We start from the raw sequence: 19,649 nt of genomic DNA on the forward strand, positions 1-19,649 counted from the left end.
CTTACAGAAGTACATCAGGATAATAGAACAGAATGCAGAATATAGTGCTACAGCTACAGAGAAGGTGCAGAGAAAGTTCAGCTCTAATATGAGAGATCCGTTCATAAGTCTGAAAACGGCAGAGAAGATGCAGCTCTTAAATCTGTTGATACAAAATTTTCAAACTGTTTTCTCTTCAGCCCGAAGGAAGAGAGTATAACCAGGGTCAGAGGGATCTTTGATTGTAGTGGATGCTTTCCTGAGGTAGTATGAAGTATAGATGGAGTCAACAGAAGGCAGACTGATTTTTGTTATGGGCTGGGTTGTGTTCACTATTCTCTATAATTTTTTGCAATCTTGGGCAGAGCAGTTGCCATACCAAGCTGTGATGCATTTGGATAGGATGCTTTATATTAGTGCATCCATAAAAATTAGTAAGAGTCATTGTGGACATGCTGAATTTCCTTAGCCTTTGAGCAAGTAGAAGCATTGTTGTGCCTCCTTGACTGTAGCATTGACATGGATGGACCAGGACAGATTGGGGATATTTACTCCAAGGAACTTGAAAGTCTCAACCACCTCCACCTCAGCCCCATCTATCATTTGCTTTATGCATAATTTGCACAAAAGACATCAATAACTTTGGGATGTACAACACTATCAATTGCTATTCTGTTGTTAATGTACAAGTGTGGTGTCCACCACATTATTTTGCCAAGCCTACAGCCTACTGCTACTGTATTTTTGAGTACTGCTTATTGAGCACCTCTTTTCAAATATCGAACATAATTCTTTCAAAGTAATATTTTTCCTGCCAGTTATACTGCCACATTTCAAGTAGACAACCATCACTTCCTTAAATTCTGAAGAGTAGGTAACTGTCTATGTGTGTGATGTAGTAAAAGGTAAAAGTTGCCTGAGGATCACCACTTCTTAGACACGGGGAGAGGTTGAAAATGAAAATTCTACATGGTAACCTCAGCCAAAGCTGGAATTGAACCCATGCTGTTGGCGTCATGTTGCATCACAAACCAACCAACTGAGCTAACTAAGTCCATGACGTAATAAGAATTAATTTTGATTGCTTACTTGGAATACGGTCAACAGATGTGGCACAGTCCAAAGGTAATCATTGGAATTGCAGGTTCATTGGTTACAGTTTGAGGTGAAGCAATAGGTTATAGCTATAGTCAACAAAATGAGGACAGAAACTTCCAGAAGGTGGAAATCTGATGTTAGAGAACATTGGCAGTTTCTTGAAAGTATACAGGCTTGGAAAATAAAGGCTAATAGTGTGTGTGGTATGTCATCAGCTTGATGTCATTCTAGCTAAAATACAATTTTTATTTCCATGGATAAATCTCCACATGAGCCTTTAAAAATAGAATTTATTTCCATTTAACAGAAAGCAATTTCCTGAAAAATAGATTGTTTCTATGGAAATACTCTTGGCATTACAGATTTTCATCTTTTGAAAGGGCCGGAGGAGACGAGTGGTAAGCAGAATAAAAGGTCAAGAAAAAAACTAAAAATAGAGACCAGAGAAATCATAAAAATATCACAGAGGCTAATCAGATTACAGAAAACACAGAAAGGGACAACGTAAATAGTTATTGCACAATAGCAGAATAGCCACCAAAGCACAGGAGAATAATAAGACCAGCAGTTAATACAGAAAAAGATGAAAGGATAAAAATAAAACCTAGATAATAAATGAGACCAACAATAGAAAGACCATGATGTTCTTTTATTAGCTAACCTAATGAATGTTGCTGGATTGTTGAAAGTAGAACAGTTAACGAAAATTGTAAAGCATTTCACAAAATAATTAACTTTCTGGGCTGATTTTTTTTGTATGGACAACAGTTGTAAGAATTCTGTGTGCAATGTATACCGGAGGAGTTAATATTTTGTTGTTGCTGTGTTTGTGGTTTTAATATTTCAGTCCTCCTATGCTTCCAAATTCTTTGTAAGGGTGATGAGGGCACAGGAAGGCGGGATTTCACCCTCAATCATAGTCTCTGGGGGTGGGAGATAAGTAGGAAAGTAGCAGTGCTGCAGTAGAAAGCAGACCATAGGCATCCAGAGTAAAAAGACCACTGCAGAGAAATGAGAACTGCAAATTTCTAGGAGATTTCAGTGAGACGGAATACAATTTGAGTGAGTAAAAGGAGAATAAACAGTTGTTTCACTTAAATGAGTAGAAGGTTGTTACAGAGCAGAATGGTGTAGTTCGTAAGAGATATGAGGTACGCATTCACTTATTCACAGGAAGTAGGTAATTAAATTGGACGGAGCCTGAAATTATGCTGAAAAAGTCGAACTGAAAAAGGTTTTAAAATTGCATTAGAAATAATTGTTTTGTATACCCTGTTATATGATGCCATTGTAAAATTGCAGTTCTTTTATGCTTTTCTATTTATTGGGGTTTTGTCAATTTTTAGTTTAGAAAAAAGTTTATTTTACTAGGTCACTTGATATAGATTAGACTTGAACACTTGAGTCTAAAATAAATATTGATACCATTAATAACTTGTGTTGATAAATGTTTATTAATAACCTGTATTTGTCACTAGCATAAAGATGAAATCCTGATTCTAATTCTCCTATGAATTAAAAAAGAGCCTCTAAGATTTAGCTAATTCTGGTGACAACAGTAAGTAATTGTATGTAAAAGGCTTCTTTATTATCTTTTAAACCTTGTTAATTTTTTATTTCAGATTAATGTCACTTTGTCAGAACATTATAGTTCAGCTCTTTTGAATTTTAAGCAGCCACAGTTTACGTACATGGTAGTTGAATGTGCAGATTCTAATGTTGTAGTTTCATAATTCTTATACACATTTGCGTTTCAGTTAGTGAATGAGAAACTAAATGCAATTCTTAATGATTTTATTAAACATTTTTTAAAAAAATTAGTGCAACAGTCTGTCCATATTTAGTCATTCTGAGGGGAGTATGAACCATTCACACATTGTGGAATTGAAATTACAAGCAGACAGGTTCCCTTCCCTGAAAGACATCAGTCTAGACGAAACACTTGCAAAGGGTAGTTCGGTAGCTATACTTGGAGTTTTCTAAATACTATACCAGCTTTCCAAATCTCAGTCAAACTACAGGGAAGAACCTGATGGAAGTCAGGCCTGTCAGCAGATGGAGAGTTTCCATGGGGACTGCTCATATTAACATCTGAAAGACTGGCCAATAGTGACAATGGTATGAAAGCAAGTTGTGATCAGGGTTAGGATTAGAGGATAGAAATAAAAAAGATATTAATCTCATAAATAGATGCAGATTGTGTCTCAATTAAATTGCAGTGTTACTGATCATTTACTTATATTTTTAAAAAAATAGTAATCTTTTAAGAGGGCACTTCTTAATTAAAGTTTATGAAATAAATACAGATTATAATACAGATTATACAGATTGTAATATTTTTAGAGGGTTCTATCAAAATCTTTCCATTTATTTAATGAAATTTTAGTCCAGTAATTGTTACAGTGCTTGTGTTGCGTTAAGAAGTCACAGACATGTATTTCTCCATTTCAAGTGAAACGTGCCAACAATTATAGTTAAGAAGCAATGATGTTGATTTTCATTGGCTTTGCTTGCAGTTAAATAAGTCATAATGATCTCAAGATGGGATCAGCAGTTATCATTGTCCCAGTTACATGGCTGGTTCTATATTGAAAGGGGCTAACCAGTGAGTGTTCAATTTTTTTTTCAGAAGAAGCGTATAGACCCAAAATGTCAGCTTTCCTGTTCCTCTGATGCTGCTTGGCCTGCTATGTTCATCCAGCTCTACACCTTGTTGTCTCAGTGTTCAAAATTTGGCCTGTTTCAGAGTGAGTTTTTTTTCAGTGGAAATCAGGGTGCTATGTTGAAAATATGATCCTGATTGCCATTTTAAATCTGAATTGCTTGGAGCTTGCTTTGTGTTGGTCTCCAGATCAGTTCAACAGGCTATGGAACTGAAGAGTCTTTCCAAAAATAAGTATCAAATTGTCTTAATTTGTAATCACTAATCATAGCAATTTAAAAAAAAAAGTCTGGGTTGCTGCCCAGAATCCCACACTCGACAATCATGACTGTTCCTGCCCAATCCCTGCAGCTTATTTTTCTGGTCGCTGTTCCAGCCCATTCTTTAGGCCTCAATTTGGCAGACTGCACCAGGAGCTGCAGCTGCTCTGCCTAATTTAAGATAAATTGTAGTCTCAGTTCTGGGACGTAGGAGGTCTGCTTCATCATTGTTTGACTAGCTCACCGAAACTCCAGATTCATCCATATCTCATACATATAAGACAGTTCATACTTTCCAAATTTCTATCACATTCATATATACAATATACAGTGCAGTGTGGGGATACTGTAAAAAAGAATCAATTTTTGCCTAAATACAATATAGTACAACAAATAATTATATTTTAGCTGTTAATTTGATGCTAAATATTATTTTTTGTACCATGTCTTTTTTGAAAGTAGGATTTTAAAAATTTGAAAATACACTTAATTTTTTATATAATATCACAAGATATTTTTGCATTCGAACCAGTTTATATAAGCCACTTAAAGGTTGATGTCATCATTGTACTAACCAAAGAAAATTGACAGTGAAACCCTTGTACACAACCTAGATAATGTGGGTAAATACAATAAGTAACTAAAGAAAAAAGACATCTTTGTAGAATCTTGGATCGAAATTGTATATTTTTTAAGAACTTCCTGATTTTTAAAAAATCCTTCTCAAAAATCAAGTGGTCTGATTAGTGCCTAAAATGGACTTTATGATTTTAAACTTAAGTGCTGAAAAATTGTTACTTTTTATTTTATTTCAAATGGAACCATGTAAAGCATTGAGCTGCTGCTTTTGTCTGCAATAAGTACATGCCATATTGATCATCCTGGAATGCAAAAATAACTCCCAACTTGTATTTTTTTCTTCTGCACCTTCACATCCAAAATAAGTGCAAGGAGCTCACAGCACTTTTATACTTTGAAAACTATCTGATCAATTGCCTGTGTCAGTATCCTCCCTCCCACAAACCCACTGGACCAACCATCCTCTAAACTTCCCTGTTGTCCTAACCGTGAACTTGTATCTTTCTTTAATTTTGCTCCTGTCTCTGCCATGCCCTCTCTAAGCTCATTTTGGCCTTCAGGCCCACATCCTGTTCCCCCAAACCTATTCCCACACTAAACTGCTAATCAACAAACTTCTCCCTCTGGTCCTCATATTAGCCAAAATTCTTAACAGTTGCTGTCTCAAGATGTTTTCCCTCTATCCTTTAAATGTGCCTTCGTGTCCAACCCATTGATTTATTTTAAAAAAAAACAAGGCTGGATTCCCAACATCCTTGCAAATAACTGCCCTATTTCTGACCTCCCAAATTCTCTCCAAATTATTTGAGTATGGTATCACCTCTCGAATCAGTATCCGTTTATTTCCAGGATTTCTTTGTTTGAATCCCTCCAATCAAGTTTGCTACCCTGCCACACCCTCAAACAGTTCTTATCAAAGTCTGACATGATATCCAAGGTGACTGTGGTAAATATTCAATCTTCAAACTATTTGACATGGTTGATCACATCCAGTGTCATCCCGTTGCTTGGATTACACTCTCCTGGTTCCATTCTTATTTAATTGTAGCCACAGTATCACTTGCACTGGTATCTTTTCCCACCTCTAAACCTGTACCTGTGATATCCCGCATGGATCAATCATTGATTCCTTCCTATTTCTCACTTACATCATTTGAAAGATTTGGAATCCTTTTGAAAACTGTGAGGAGGACTGTGTGGAACTCAAAGGACCTGGACAAGTTGGTACAGTGGGCAGATAGGTGGCAGCTGAGGTTCAATGCAGAGAAGTGTGAGATAATGCACTTTGGTCAGAAAAATATTGGAAAACAATATAAAAGAGGAGATACAATTCTAACGGGGGTGTAGAACAGGGACATAAAATGTGTACATACACAGATCTGAAAGGTGGCAGGGCAGGTGGAGAAAGCAGTTAAGAAATCGTACAGTATTCTCACCTTTATAATATGGGCATAGATTACAAGAGCGATGAGGTGCCATTTGCTTGTACAAGACACTTGTTAGTCCTAGGTTGGAGTTGGAGTAGAGGTGCTACATTACTGAAAAGGTGTGAACACATTGAAGATAGTGCTGATGGAATTTACAGAAGAAATGGTTCCAGAAATGACAAATTTCAGTAATGAGGACAGTTTGAAGAAATTAGGACTGTTCTCCTTGAAGAGAAGATGGCTAAGAGGAGATATATTTAGAGGTTTCCAAAATCATGAGTGGGCTAGATAGTGTAGATAGGGAGAAGTTGTTCCCACTTGTGAACGTAAAAAGAATGAAAGGGCATAGATTAAAGTGATGTGCGAACAAAGCATGGGTGATGTTTCATACAGCAAGTAGGTAGGATATGGAATGCACTGCCTGGCACTAGGTAATAGAACCAGTGCAGGCACAATGGGCCAATGGCCTCTTTCTGCACCGTAACAATTCTGAGAAAAACACAGCATTAGTTTCACATAGATGTTGACAACACCCAGTTCTGCTTCCTCTTTACCTCCTTTAACTCCACCCCAGTGCAAAATTATCACAGTACTTATATAGCATTCCCTCAATACTGGATGAGCTAGGATATCTCCAATTAAATATTCAAAAGACTGAAGCCATTGTTTTTGGATCCTGATCCAAACTCTGTTTTCTACCTAGTTACTGATTCTATCTCTTACACTGGCAGCAGTCTGAAATTAGAACAGCCTGTTTGGTGTCATCTTGGTGTCACATTTAACTGCGAAATGAGCTTCTGGCAGCATATTTCTGCCTTTGCTTTGATCACCTATTTCCACCTTTTTGTAGCATTGGTCACCTTCACAATTGTCTTCATTTATTTCCTGCTAAATCCTCATTTATATATTAATTATTACTGGAGTTGACTGCTGCAGTGCACTCCTGGCTGGTCTCCCACAATCTACTATCTAAACTTGAGGTCACTCCAAAACTCTGCTGTCTGTAGTTGAAATCATACCAAGTTCCACTCGCCTTTCTCACACCCCTTACGGTGGCTTCTGGTCAAGCAACTTGTTGATTTTAAGATTGTCATCCTCTTTTCACGTCTCTGTATGACCTCCTATACCCCTATCTCCCCAGTTCCCAAACCCCTTCTGATATCTGCCCTTATAATTTTACACACTTGAGTAACCTCATTTTTTATAGCTCTATCTTAAGTCTTTGGATCCTACAGTTCAAGCTCTTAAATCCCTCCTTCTGCCTCTCTACTTGGCTTTCCTCTTTAAATACCTTTTAAAACCTATCAGTTGAGAACACCTTTGGTTAACTAACCTAATATTTTCTTCTGTGACTAGCTGTCACATTTTGTGTTATAACATTCCTGTAAAGCACCTCAGAACATTTTAAGTTTAAAGCCCGGTACATATGCTGTTCTTCCTGTACATGTGCTTCTGGTTTTCTTCATTTGCTATTTTCTATAAAGGTATTAGACGTTTTTTGTGTTGCACAAGTAAGTAAAGATTTCTGTGCAGAGAGATTGGATGTCTGTTTGCAAATGTAACATCGAAAGAACCATTTATCTGTCTTACTAAAGGTGAGAAGAAAAACTTGAGTAAATCTCAATGGTTTTACATCCCTAAATTTAAAAGTTGTCATCCTTGTTTGCAAATCACTCCATGGCCTCTAACTGTAACCTCCCCTAACCCCACAACTTTCAGATAATTTGCACTCCAATTTGGAATTTGAGAGCCCTGATTTTAAAGCACAGCAACCATTGACAGTTGTACATTCAACTGCCAAAGCCCTAGCTCTGAAATTCCTTACCTAAATATCGCCACTTCTCTAGCTTTCCTTCCACTTTTAAAACACTCGTTAAGATGTGTACCTCTTTAGCTGAAATTTTGGTCATCTGCCTAATGTTGCTTTGTGTGGCTCAGTGTCACATTTTGTTTGCTAATGCTTCTATCTAAGAATCTGGAATGTTTTACTATGTTAAAGATACTATTTAAGTAAAAGTTGTTATTGTTGTTGTTGTTGTGAATTACTTTTGTTATGATGCCAGCTCATTTTACTATTGGAGAAATCAGATCCCAGAATGAAATCAGGCTTGATACGTTACTTAACATGGTTTTCATTCACTGAGATATAGGTATACAAGCCTGTAGATTTCCTTCACCGATAAAACAGAAGTTATAACAGCCCTTCTCGTAATCTTTCTCAAGAAAACGACTCCCAATCTGTTCAACCTATCCTGATTTGATATCATCCTCAACTTGTAGTTCCAGTTCCCAAGTTCAAACTGCTTATGTAAATGCTGGGTAATAGTAGCATTAAAATCTCTGAGAAAGAACACTTCTCACCATTTGCAAGTTTGCTTAACTACATTTTAATTCCTACCCTAGGATTTCTATTGTGTAGCTAGCCTATTTGTCATTCTGTTTCCTGTCTTCCGATTCTACTCATTTTGGCCTTAGTCATGTAACTTGATCACTATTGGGCTAGGAATCTCTGACCATTCTTACCCAATTTGGTTTATATGTGACTCCAGACCCACACTAATGTGGTTGCTGTCTAACTGCCCTCTGAAATTGCCCACTGTATGGTATTTTATCAAAGGTCTTTTGAAATCCAGATATATTATACCTTACAACAGTACAATTGTCTACCTTTTTCAAAGAAGATTGGCCAAGCATGTTTTACTAATTACTCTAATATATTTCAGTTTCAAGTTTTTTTTTCAGTGACATCTTTGAGTAAAGATTCCATTGTCTTGTGTACCACAAAGATTAAGTTAATTTGTCTATAGTTCCCTGGTCTTATTCTATTCCTATTTCAAATGTAGAAAAGGAATAACATTAAATCTCTGCGTGCTTTCTGGCACTTTTTACTTTTCTAGTGAGTATTTATCGAGACATAATAGTATTTCTGTTATCTCTTTCCCAACTTGTACTTTGCATTAAATTTTTTTAACAAATTAGTTTCCCTTCATATTTCATTTTTTTTATATCTTTGTGATCTATTTTAACACCATACCCCATCATGCAAGCCTTCCTGGCTATCAGGAACAGTAGCATAGTCCTTATGTTACTGGATAGTAATCCTATGTCCTGGACTAGTTATTCAGAAAGAGAGAGTCTGGAAACCAACAGGGAAGCTTAAGAATTTAAATTCATTTAGTTAAATAAATCTCCAATAAAAAGCAATATATCAGTAATAAGTATGCAAGCCTAAAGCATTGTTGTAAATCCTCTTCTGGTTGTCTTCCTTTAGAAAATAAAATCTGTCAGGTTTACCTGTCTGGCCTATATTTGACTCCAGACCCACAACAATAGCCTAGTAAGACACTCAGTTGTATGAATTGCCATGAATGAATATAATAAAAATAACCCTGTTCTGAGGAAGGGTCACCGGACCCGAAATGTTAACTCTGTTTTCTCCTTCACAGATGCTGCCGGACCTGCTGAGCTTTTCCAGCAACTTTGTTTTTGTTCATAATAAAAATAAAACTGGATGGATTAACTGGCATCGACCTTGGCACCAAACAAGGCAAAAGCATACTCCGCATAGACGATTCTACAAAGGCTACTTCACTAACATCTGGAGGATTGTGCCATAATTGGGACCAATGTCCCACAAACTAATCGAGCAGTAATGTGGCATTGTCGTCCCCATAAAATCGCGATTTTAAGACAATATCCCAGACACCTCAATCAACACCCTGTCTAAGTCCTGTCTCAATGGAAGGCCAGAGCCACCAGAGATCATTGAACATTAGGAGGGATTGGCCCTCAACGTATGCTTCATGAAATCCAAAGTCAATGTAACCAGATCAAACTGCCTGCTACATAACACCTACCACCCTCCTTCAGCTGCTGAATTTGTACTCCCTATGTTGAACTTTGCTTGGAAGAAGCACTGAGGGTAACTAGAGCACATAGTTTAAATGAGAATCTTCAATTTTCAGCTCCAAGAATGTCTTAGTAGCATCAAGCTATTGACTTGGCTGGCAGCAGTTCTGAAGAATGTAACTGCCAGACTAGGCTTGCAGCAGGTGGTGAGAGAAACAATATAAGGGAAAAACATATTTGACCTCCTCTTTACCAATCTACTTTTCTCAAAATGCATTTAATCCATAATTGTATTATCAAGAGTTACCAAATTATATTTTCACAATAGGATACAGTTACAGACAAGGAACAGATGGTAGCTTTTTGACTAACTGCAACAAAATGTGTTCCAAAGAACTGTTTTAACCGTGTGAGTGTTATTACTTTAAATTAAAAGAATAAACATGTATTTTCTCAGTAGCCAAAATGTAATCACGACAGCTTGCACTTCCTCAGCCATACAAGACACACAAGTAAGAAAAATTGTAACAAAAGATGTAAATTTTTTTAGAGAGTTCAGTTAGTTCTGAACATGGTAGCTGTAAATATCCTATTAATTTCCACTCCTTTCACTGAATGGAGGTTAGTTGTTTTCTTGTGATGAATGTAGAGTAGCTTTGCCCATGAAACGGGAGCTTTCTGGCTTTGCTGCAGTCAAAGTTATAGAAGAGCCACTGTCGTGAAGATATAAGCAGCAGGTTTTTAAAAATGCCCAACTTCTGTTCCTTTGGTGAATTCCTTAGTAGTATTATTCCTTTTCAGGACAGAATCTTTTAATCTAACTCTGTCCCTGGGCTGCTCGGTGTCACTTGATACGGTGTTTCTTACCCAAAATTGGATTTTGGTAAGCAGTCCCTGCATCCATTCCTATTGCCCACACAATGAGTTCTGATGACTTTAGCCTGGGCATAAAATGAATTGTTTCTGGGCTATTTGCATCTCATTGTGAATGAATTTCATTCACACACATTTTGTAGACAACATCTACCTGGTTCTGGACTTAGTGTTTACAGAAAGTGAAATACATACTAAAGTCTAATGTTAACTCCACACCGAGAGTTCTAAGGTCTCTTCAAGATATCTACTTACTGACTCAGCCAGTTTCATGTATTTGCAGAGATGGTTGGGGGGTGCGGGGATGTCACTCCTCCATTTGTAAAGGTAACTTGTCCATTTTCATCATACTTTTTAAAGTAGTGTCCTTCCTTATTTCCAAAAACTCACAGTCATAACTACGTAGGCATAATAATACCTTCCATCATGTTGTGTAAGCTCAGAAATCACATGATACCGGGTTATAGTCCAACAGTTTATTCAAAAGCATAAGCAGCAAAAACCAGACCATATAAATTCGAACCAGCACAAGACAACAGCGCTTCACAGGAGGGTCCACAGTGCTGACGATGTCGCCTAGTAAGGGGACAAAACGTCTGCTATCAAACCTCCCAGCTCAACGAACACACCAACATCTGTAACCAGCACCCAAGCTACAAATCTTCACTCAAACCCTGAGCATAAGCTTTCGGAGCTTTCGTCAGGTGAAGTGAGAAAGAAGCACGCAGAGCACAGAATTTATGAGTAAAAGATCAAAGGGTCACACAACTGATGATCTTTTACACAACTGATGAGCCTTTGATCTTTTACTTATAAATTCTGTGTTCTGTGTCCTTCTTTCTCACTTCACCTGACGGAGGGTCTACGCACTGAAAGCTTGTGTTTTCAAATAAACCTGTTGGACTATAACCTGGTGTCATGTGATTTCTGACCTTGTCCATCTTAGACCAACACCGGCAGCTCCACATCATCATGTTGTATGGCACTACCTTCAAGAGCAGGTCAAAACTGGATATCTCTGAAACACTATTTTGGATCAGCAGTGGCAGCCAAAGGTATTCAATCATGATCTATGACCCCATGGTCCAGCTTGTCCCTCTCACTATCATTGCCACCAGGACAGGGGAACCAATCATAATTCAATCAGGAATTTACAAGGTCATGCCAATGAGTAAGCATCCATAAAATTGAGATGCTAACACGATGAAGGTACAACACAGGGCTACATGCATACTAAACAGTGGAAGCAGTGGGTTGTATACAGCGATAAGCAATCCTGTAACTAACAGTTCAGATCAAAGCTTCATATTCAGTCATGAATAGTGGCATATAATTTACTAACTGGGGGAGTTGGCTCCATCATCATCCTCATTGGTGGTGGATCCGGGTACAAGTGCAAAAGACAAGGTTGAAGCATTACGACCATGTTTGGTCAAAAGTGCAGACTGAATGATCCATCTTGGCTTCCTCCACCTGCATCATCACAAGTGCCAGTCTTCAGACTATTCAATTTACTCCACGTGGTATTGCAAGATGGCTAAGCACGCTGATCCCTAACATACCTGCTTCAATGGTGAAGATTTATGCTTCAGAAGTAGCCATGTCTCTCACTAAGCTGTTCCAGTATAACTAAAACACTGGTATTTGGACAATGAATTGGCAAATTGCTCGCGTATGTCATGTCAACAAAAGCAAGACAAATCCAATATAGAGCCAGTGAAGCCCCAACAAGCCAATCTTAATTATTAACATTATAGACATTATCAACAGTGCAGTCAATAGCAGTTACTCTCCAATAACCTGCTTACTGGTGCCCAGGTCAACTTGGCTGCCTTTCTAATTATGGTTATTTTTAATCAATCTGTTTATACATGTAATGGTACCGCTGGAGCAGATGGAACATTAACCCAGGTCTTCTGGCTCAGAGCTAGGGACACAGCCACCACATCACAAGAACCTCCTAATCTCAATATAGACTTGGTTCACACATGGGACCCAACTCTATCTGATGCCCACCTCTGCCCCACCCTCTCCAAAAATGTGTAATCTGGGCCAGATGATGGAATCAGCAAGCTAGGACATTTTCAGACTTGTACTCTCCACCATCGGAGTGAATTGCTGATGATTACACAATATTCAGTACCATTCAAAACCCTTGGGTACTGAAGTATCTGTTCCTGTATGCAGCAAGACCTGCATGATATACAGACATGGACCAAGGAATAGTAACCTTTTTGTGACATAAGTACCAGCCAATGACCGTCTCCAGAAGAAAACATCTAACCACCATCTCTTTAATCCCATTCACTGTTGATTCACTATTAATATCCAGGGGAGATCACCATTGTCCTGAAACTTTATTATATCATAACTGCAATGGCAAGACAGAAGCAGTGCTAAACATGGTGGTGAGTGACACGCCTAACTCCCCAAAGCCTTTCCACCCTATGGCACTTTCAGGGAAGCAGTAGTATCCTCTTTGCATTTCTTCGATGAGTACAGTTCCAGCAATAGTCAAGAGACTTTGCATCCATCCAGTACAAGACAGTCAGCTTTATTGGCACCTTTAACATTTACTCCAATAACCATCACTATAGTTTGATATAACAAGATGTAGAGCTAGATGAACACAGCAGGCCAAGCAGCATCAGAGGAGCAGGAAGGCTGACGTTTCAGGCCTAGACCACTATACTTTGACTGCAGTGTGTACCATTTCGAAGATGCACAGCTTAGAAAGGGTTCCTTGACAGCAAATTTCAAATTCGCAACCTCCACCACCCTAGAAGGAGAAAAATAAAGACACGTGGGGGCATAACCAACTGCAAGCTTTTCAATTGCCATTCCTCCAATATGACTGCGCCAAAATCTTGGAACGTGCTATTTATGTACCTCAATCATGTAGACTGTAATAATTCACAGAGCTGCCTTAGCACCATTTTCTCAATGGTGATTAGATATGGGCAATAATGCTGGACTTGCCAGTGACTTTCCTATACCATGAATAAGTAATGAAAAATACAGAGGCAGAGTAATTATTTAATATTTATACCAATTAATTCTCATTACCTAGCTCTTGGTCAGTGGCACAGTAGGTTATCGCATCTCAAGTGTACATCCAAATTTGTTTTAAATATGATTGGGATTACTGCTTCTATACTTTTTTTAGGAAGTGAATTCCAAATCCGAATACCCTCTGGATTTTTACTAGAAATTAACTCCTGTAATCCTTACACCAATTTGGTGCCCACTCATTACTGACCTCTCTGCAAATGGAAAGAAGTGCTTTCAGTCTTTCTAGCCCCCTCGTAATGTTATATACTGCAATTAAATCTCCCACCTGTTTCCTTTGTTCTAAAGAAAAGAGCCCATTCCTGTCTAATAGTCCCTCGTTTTCTCTTTGCAGGACAATATTGAACTTCCTTAGCTCCTCATCGAATGCCTCCACTGATCTGACACTGTTTTGCCCTCAAGTAGCTGTTTCCAGTCCCCTTATTTTCAAATTGCAAATCAGCTTAGTAAAATTGACTTACTCCCAATTTAAAACTTTTCCTCTGGGTTTGTCTTCATCTTTTTCCATATGTATCCAAATCTAACTGATTTACGATTACTCCCTCTAAAATGATCTCCCACTGGTACCTGTTCCACCTGTCCAGATTCATTTTCTAAAGTCCACAGTTGCCTCTTCCCCAGTTGTGGCTTCTCACTCACGCCATCTAGTTAAAAGTGCAGATTCCCCTCTATGGCATGCAGAAACATAACCTTTAAAGAGCAATCTTGCTGGCTTTGGATGTGTACCCTTGCTACTTTCTCAGTAGAGCAGATTAAAATCTGAAAGTTAATTCTCAGTGGGTTCAGTGTGGGCCATTAAGCCAGCGACCAGTGGGGACTTGTGTAAGACAGTCTAAATTTACTCAATATTAATTTTATGATCATCAGTAGGAAGCTTTAAACGACTTAAGAGAAATTCAACTTCTGTGTCAGAAGTGAACTGACAATGCATTCACCACTGTACTAGCTAGTGATTTGCAAAATGTACTGTTTACCTGTAGAATAAACATTTCAGGTTGATGTTATTAAGACTGTTTAAACTAGGAGAGGATATATTACTGCAATTTAAATGAAATAAGCAAATCTAATAAGTACTTCATAGAGAAATCCGAAGCCGAAATAAGAATTGTTGAAAATGTTTAACTGAATGACTGGTAAATAACGACTGTATAGACCCGTATGATGCAAACAGTGATAATACTGGTTAACTTCGTGGCTGCTGAATTATTTCAAATCTAATGTTTGTGTGAAATTGTGTATGCTAGGACTTCAATTATTCACTTTATTAACAATTTGAATAATGGCATAGAATATCATCTATCCAAATTTGACGATGACACAAAGTTAGGTGGCAATGTAGACAGTGTAGATGATTGCATAAGATTGCAAAGGGATATTGATAGACTAGGTGAATGGGCAAAACTGTGGCAGATGGAGTACAAGGTAAGGAAGAGTGAGGTTGTCCATTTGGACTGATACAGGATAGTTCGGATAACTTCTAGATGGTATGTAGTTAAATACTGTGGATGTCTGAGGAGACGTGGGGCTTCAGGTGCATAGATCTTTAAATTGCCAGAAAACAGGTGCGGAAAATAATCAAGAAGGCTAATGGAATGCTGGCCTTTATATAGAGGACTGGAGTATAAAGATGCAAAAGTTATACTGCATCTATGCAAAACCCTAATTGCACCCAACTTGGAGTACTGTGAGTGTTACACCTGGCCTTGGAAAGAATACAGCATAGGGTTACAAAAATGATACCTGGGCTTCAGGGGCTTAGTTATGAAGCAAGGTTATACAAATTAAGACTGTTTTCTTTAGAATTGAGAAGGTTAAGGGGATGATCTCATCAAAGTCTTCAAGATATTAACAGGAAAAGATAAGGAGAAACTATTTCCACTAGTTGCTGATTCTAGAACTAGGAGACATAGTTTGAAATTAAGGCTAAACTGTTCAGGAGAGATGTTAGGAAACACTTCTATGCATAAAAGGTGGTGAAGTTTTGGAACTCTCTTCCACAAATGGCAGTTGATGCTTGATCAGTTGTTAGTTTTAAATATGAGATAGGTAATTTTTTGTTAAGCAGAGGTATTAAGGGATATCAGCCACAGGCAAGTATACGGAGTTAGGCCACAGATCAGCCATGATCTTATTAAATGATGGACCAGGCTCGAAGGACTGAATGGCCTACTCCTGTTTCTATGAAACTGAAGAGAGATTAGATGTATTGAACAATTCCTTGTCAGTTAGCAGATTTCTCCATAAAGTGCTGATACATAGTAACTTGACTGAGCTTCACGTATCTCCTGAAAACTAGGAGTGAACTAGGCAATGGAAGCAACCAGGTGCTTAATGCAAATACCTCATTTTATAACTTCACACGTATTCTTTTAGTAAGGTACAGGATATTAAAATCAGGATATAAGCCTGCAAATTATATATAATTTTTAACTACTTTAGACAATCACTATTTACTACTTAATGTGACCTGAAGTAACAAGGTCATTGAATTCTTGGACTTACCTAGGTTTGAAAACAAAAATATGTAAGCATGTTTTCTATTTTCGATTGTGTAATGAGACCTATCTACAAATATGATATTTGATGCACTTGAAGCCAAAATTTTAAAATGCTTTTGACTTTCTAGGATGTTTTCCAGTACAGTTGAAGCCATTTGCTGTTGTAAGTGATGGACTTATGATGTTCCTGCTTAATTACTAATCATGAACTCCCATTCCTAACAACTGAGTACATTGTTGCTAGTTTAATTAAGATCAACTTATCTTTTCCAATTAATGAAAAATTCCCTCCATACTTCTGACATCTGACTGAATTTTCCCAATGTTCCTGAAGTGATGGTAAATTCTGCACAAACTGACCAAGTACTGTGTGCATCAGTCACTGTTAGTTATTGAAAATTCCTTTTTATAATTTGAACTGCTTCCAGTAAGTGACATGCTAGTTTACCAATCCTGAATCAGATATATAGATATAATTTTTAAGTAATTAGAAATATTGTTCCATCTTTTCTCATTTCTTGGTTTTTTTTCTGCTTTTCTTTTTTTCAGACATAGCTGATAAGTGGATTTATCATGATTGCAACTGGGGGGCTTCTTCGTATTTCAGCCAGAAGACAAGATTCCTTTCGATCACGTAATCGTGTTAATAAACACAAAAAGAAAGCAAAAAAGAAATGCAAGAGTGATGTAGTAGTGGTTAAAGGCAAATTGAAGCTGTTCTCCATTTCTGGACTGATTGCTGCATTTGGAATCCTAGTACTGTTAGTGGGAATAGCAATGACAGTGATGGGCTACTGGCCTAAAGGCACTGACATTTTTGAAACTATTAAGGTCCAATCTAATGATACTAACAATAGCACCGTTTTAGAAAGGACAACACTGGAGATTATTTCTAAATTTTTAGCAAGCTATTTGCATTCTGAGAAACTGAAGGTTTTAGGACCCCTTATTATGGGAATTGGTATTTTTTTGTTCATCTGTGCCAATACAGTTCTTCATGAAAATAGAGACAAAAAAACCAAAATAATTAATATACGAGACATCTATTCTACAGTTATAGATGTACACAATTTGAGGACAAAAGATTGTGGGCCGCTTAATGGTTTTGTCAACTATGTACAATCCAAAAGCATGGATAATCTCAAATCTCCTGATTCTTTCTGTGCAGCAATGTTGGCGAAAAGTACCTTGCGGACACCTGTTGGTAATGCTGTAAAACCTATGGATCCAAAAGAAAATGTGGGTAAAAAGCATTGCGATTTTGTAGCAAACTTGCAGCAACAAATCCCCAAAGATGGAAAGACATTCTCTGATACTGTTTACAGTATTTGCAGAGACCAAATCAGAGTAAATGATAGAACCCAAATGCCCCAAATGTGTGGGACTAAGTCAATTGTTACTTCTTCCATTAATGCATTCACACTGCCCATCATCAAACTGAACAACTGTGTCTTGGAAGAGGGTGCTGCCAGATATAGAAGCAATGAGAATGAAGCACAAACATCAGAAAAATGTAATGAAACTCAACAAGAATTTGAACGTTTTGCTTCTGATCAAATGGGAAGTATTGAATCCATTTCAGCGGATATAGGAAGTGATCACCATGGAGATGATAACCAGGACATAGAGACAGAGACTTCAAATACCTTTAGGTTAAATGACAACCAGTTGGTATCCAGCAAAAATTCCCAAAAACCTTCTGCCCAAGTGTCCCAGGTTTCTCCAATTCCATTTCAGAGAACAGAATCCAGTCTTTCTCTCCATACTTTGTCAGTTCACTCTAAACTTATGAATCTTGATGACTATCCTTCCACATCCACAGTGCAGGATGAGGAGAAAGATCCAAATTGTGCACATTTAGATTCCACCAGCAGTAAGGGCTATATAACATTGAGTAATGAGGACTCTCTTCAGTCTGCTCCTGTGCTATCAGAAGCCATAGCTACATCTAGTGATGATTGTACAGAGAATCTTCATAGAGATACCATACAAGAAAGTACAATGCCAATCAATGAACAAAAGGTGGACAAACCTCAAAGGTGTGTGCAAAGACAGTACACAAAGAGAGAGAAATTGCTCATGATTTCTGGTTCCCACAATACGCTTAGAATGGACAATGTTGAAATTGATAGTAATTCGTAATTATATGCCATATAATGTAATCATATATAGTTGGGTTCAGAGATGCAAAGGTGCAGTAAAAGCTATAACAAATGAAAATAATATGTCGCTGTTCTGTAGCTATTAATGATTACTGAATGTCAGCCAAGCTCCACAGACTCCTAGAACATTGCTGTGGAACTAAACATCCAGTTTCTTTAGTTGCTTCCAAACGTAATTGCATCAGCCATTGAGTGGCAATTGTTAATCTTGATTAAACACCAATTTAAACATTTTAATATAATCAGTTATTTGTTAACAGCTTGTGAAAATTAAACATCAGACATCCTAGGATTGTAAATTTACAGTTTGGAACCATCAAAATAAGCCAATTAACGTACTGAATTCTATATTCTGACAAATCAAAGGATGTATAGATATCTTGTATAAGCACATAATGCACTAAAACACACAAAAATGTGATATTGAAAAGTGTTCAGTGTATCATTTCATAATTAAATGAAAGAAATTATTTGCATACGTAGTCACTAATAGAGGTCTAATGAAATAATAATTATTTCTGTAATCCTGGATTCTGTATTATACCTCATTACCTGTGTTTTCTAAATTGTAACCTAATATTCTAGAATTGTATTGTTTTTTCATTTGAGTTTCCCTTTAGAGCAACCTTCATGCATTTTTATCATCACAGTTGTCTGTTTTTCCAAAGGATTTATCAGGTAAGTGACCAAATCCTATACCTCATTACATATATTTGACTTCACAGTTATGTAAGGAAAGATGTAATAAAAAAAACATTTTGTCCATCAAGTGCACTTTTGTAAAAGGAGTGTAATAGGGTCATCATGTACTTCCCTGGAGTTAGGTTGAAATATATTTATATTTATGAACAAATGAAGCTATGTATGATTTATTTATTGTCACTTGCATTATATAGTGAGTAACACAGTAAAATACAGTGAAAAGCTTCAACAGTTGCCACAATCAGACACCATTTTGAATAGTTTTAGAATAAAATGGATGAAAGATATAATTGAAAGAAGAGTCCTGACCTCTGAGCTGGCTCACCAACAACACCTGCGCCGCCACCCCTCCTCCACCAGGCATACCAATGTAGGAGTCGCTACTGTTTAGGTATCATCCTTTTGCCACTGTTCCAACCTCGCTGATGCCGGGTCCCACGCTGAACCCACACTTGTCCCGCAACCAGGATTCACCAGCTCCACTGCCACCT

The 19,649-nt window shown here is 37.5% G+C and overlaps 1 protein-coding gene across 5 annotated transcripts in view; it reads left to right on the forward strand.

Annotated features, from left to right (window-relative positions):
- Positions 1–19,309, forward strand: part of tmem200ca (transmembrane protein 200C, genome duplicate a) — a 45,587-nt gene extending 26,278 nt beyond the window's left edge. Inside the window, exons 3-5 of one of the 5 annotated variants that reach the window (XM_048595907.1) lie at positions 3,707–3,824; positions 9,452–9,927; positions 16,844–19,309. In XM_048595907.1, coding sequence (XP_048451864.1) covers positions 16,868–18,436 — 1,569 coding nt within the window. In that variant the 5' untranslated portion in view covers positions 3,707–3,824; positions 9,452–9,927; positions 16,844–16,867 and the 3' untranslated portion in view covers positions 18,437–19,309. Of the gene's footprint in view, positions 1–3,706; positions 3,825–9,451; positions 10,374–16,843 lie in introns of those variants that run through there. The other 4 variants (XR_007261936.1, XM_048595906.1, XM_048595909.1 and 1 more) reach the window with 4 other exon arrangements.
- The last annotated feature ends 340 nt before the right edge of the window (positions 19,310–19,649 follow it).

This window comes from Rhincodon typus, chromosome 4 (assembly GCF_021869965.1).
Source record: "Rhincodon typus isolate 14 chromosome 4, sRhiTyp1.1, whole genome shotgun sequence".
Taxonomy (NCBI): Eukaryota; Metazoa; Chordata; class Chondrichthyes; order Orectolobiformes; family Rhincodontidae; genus Rhincodon; species Rhincodon typus.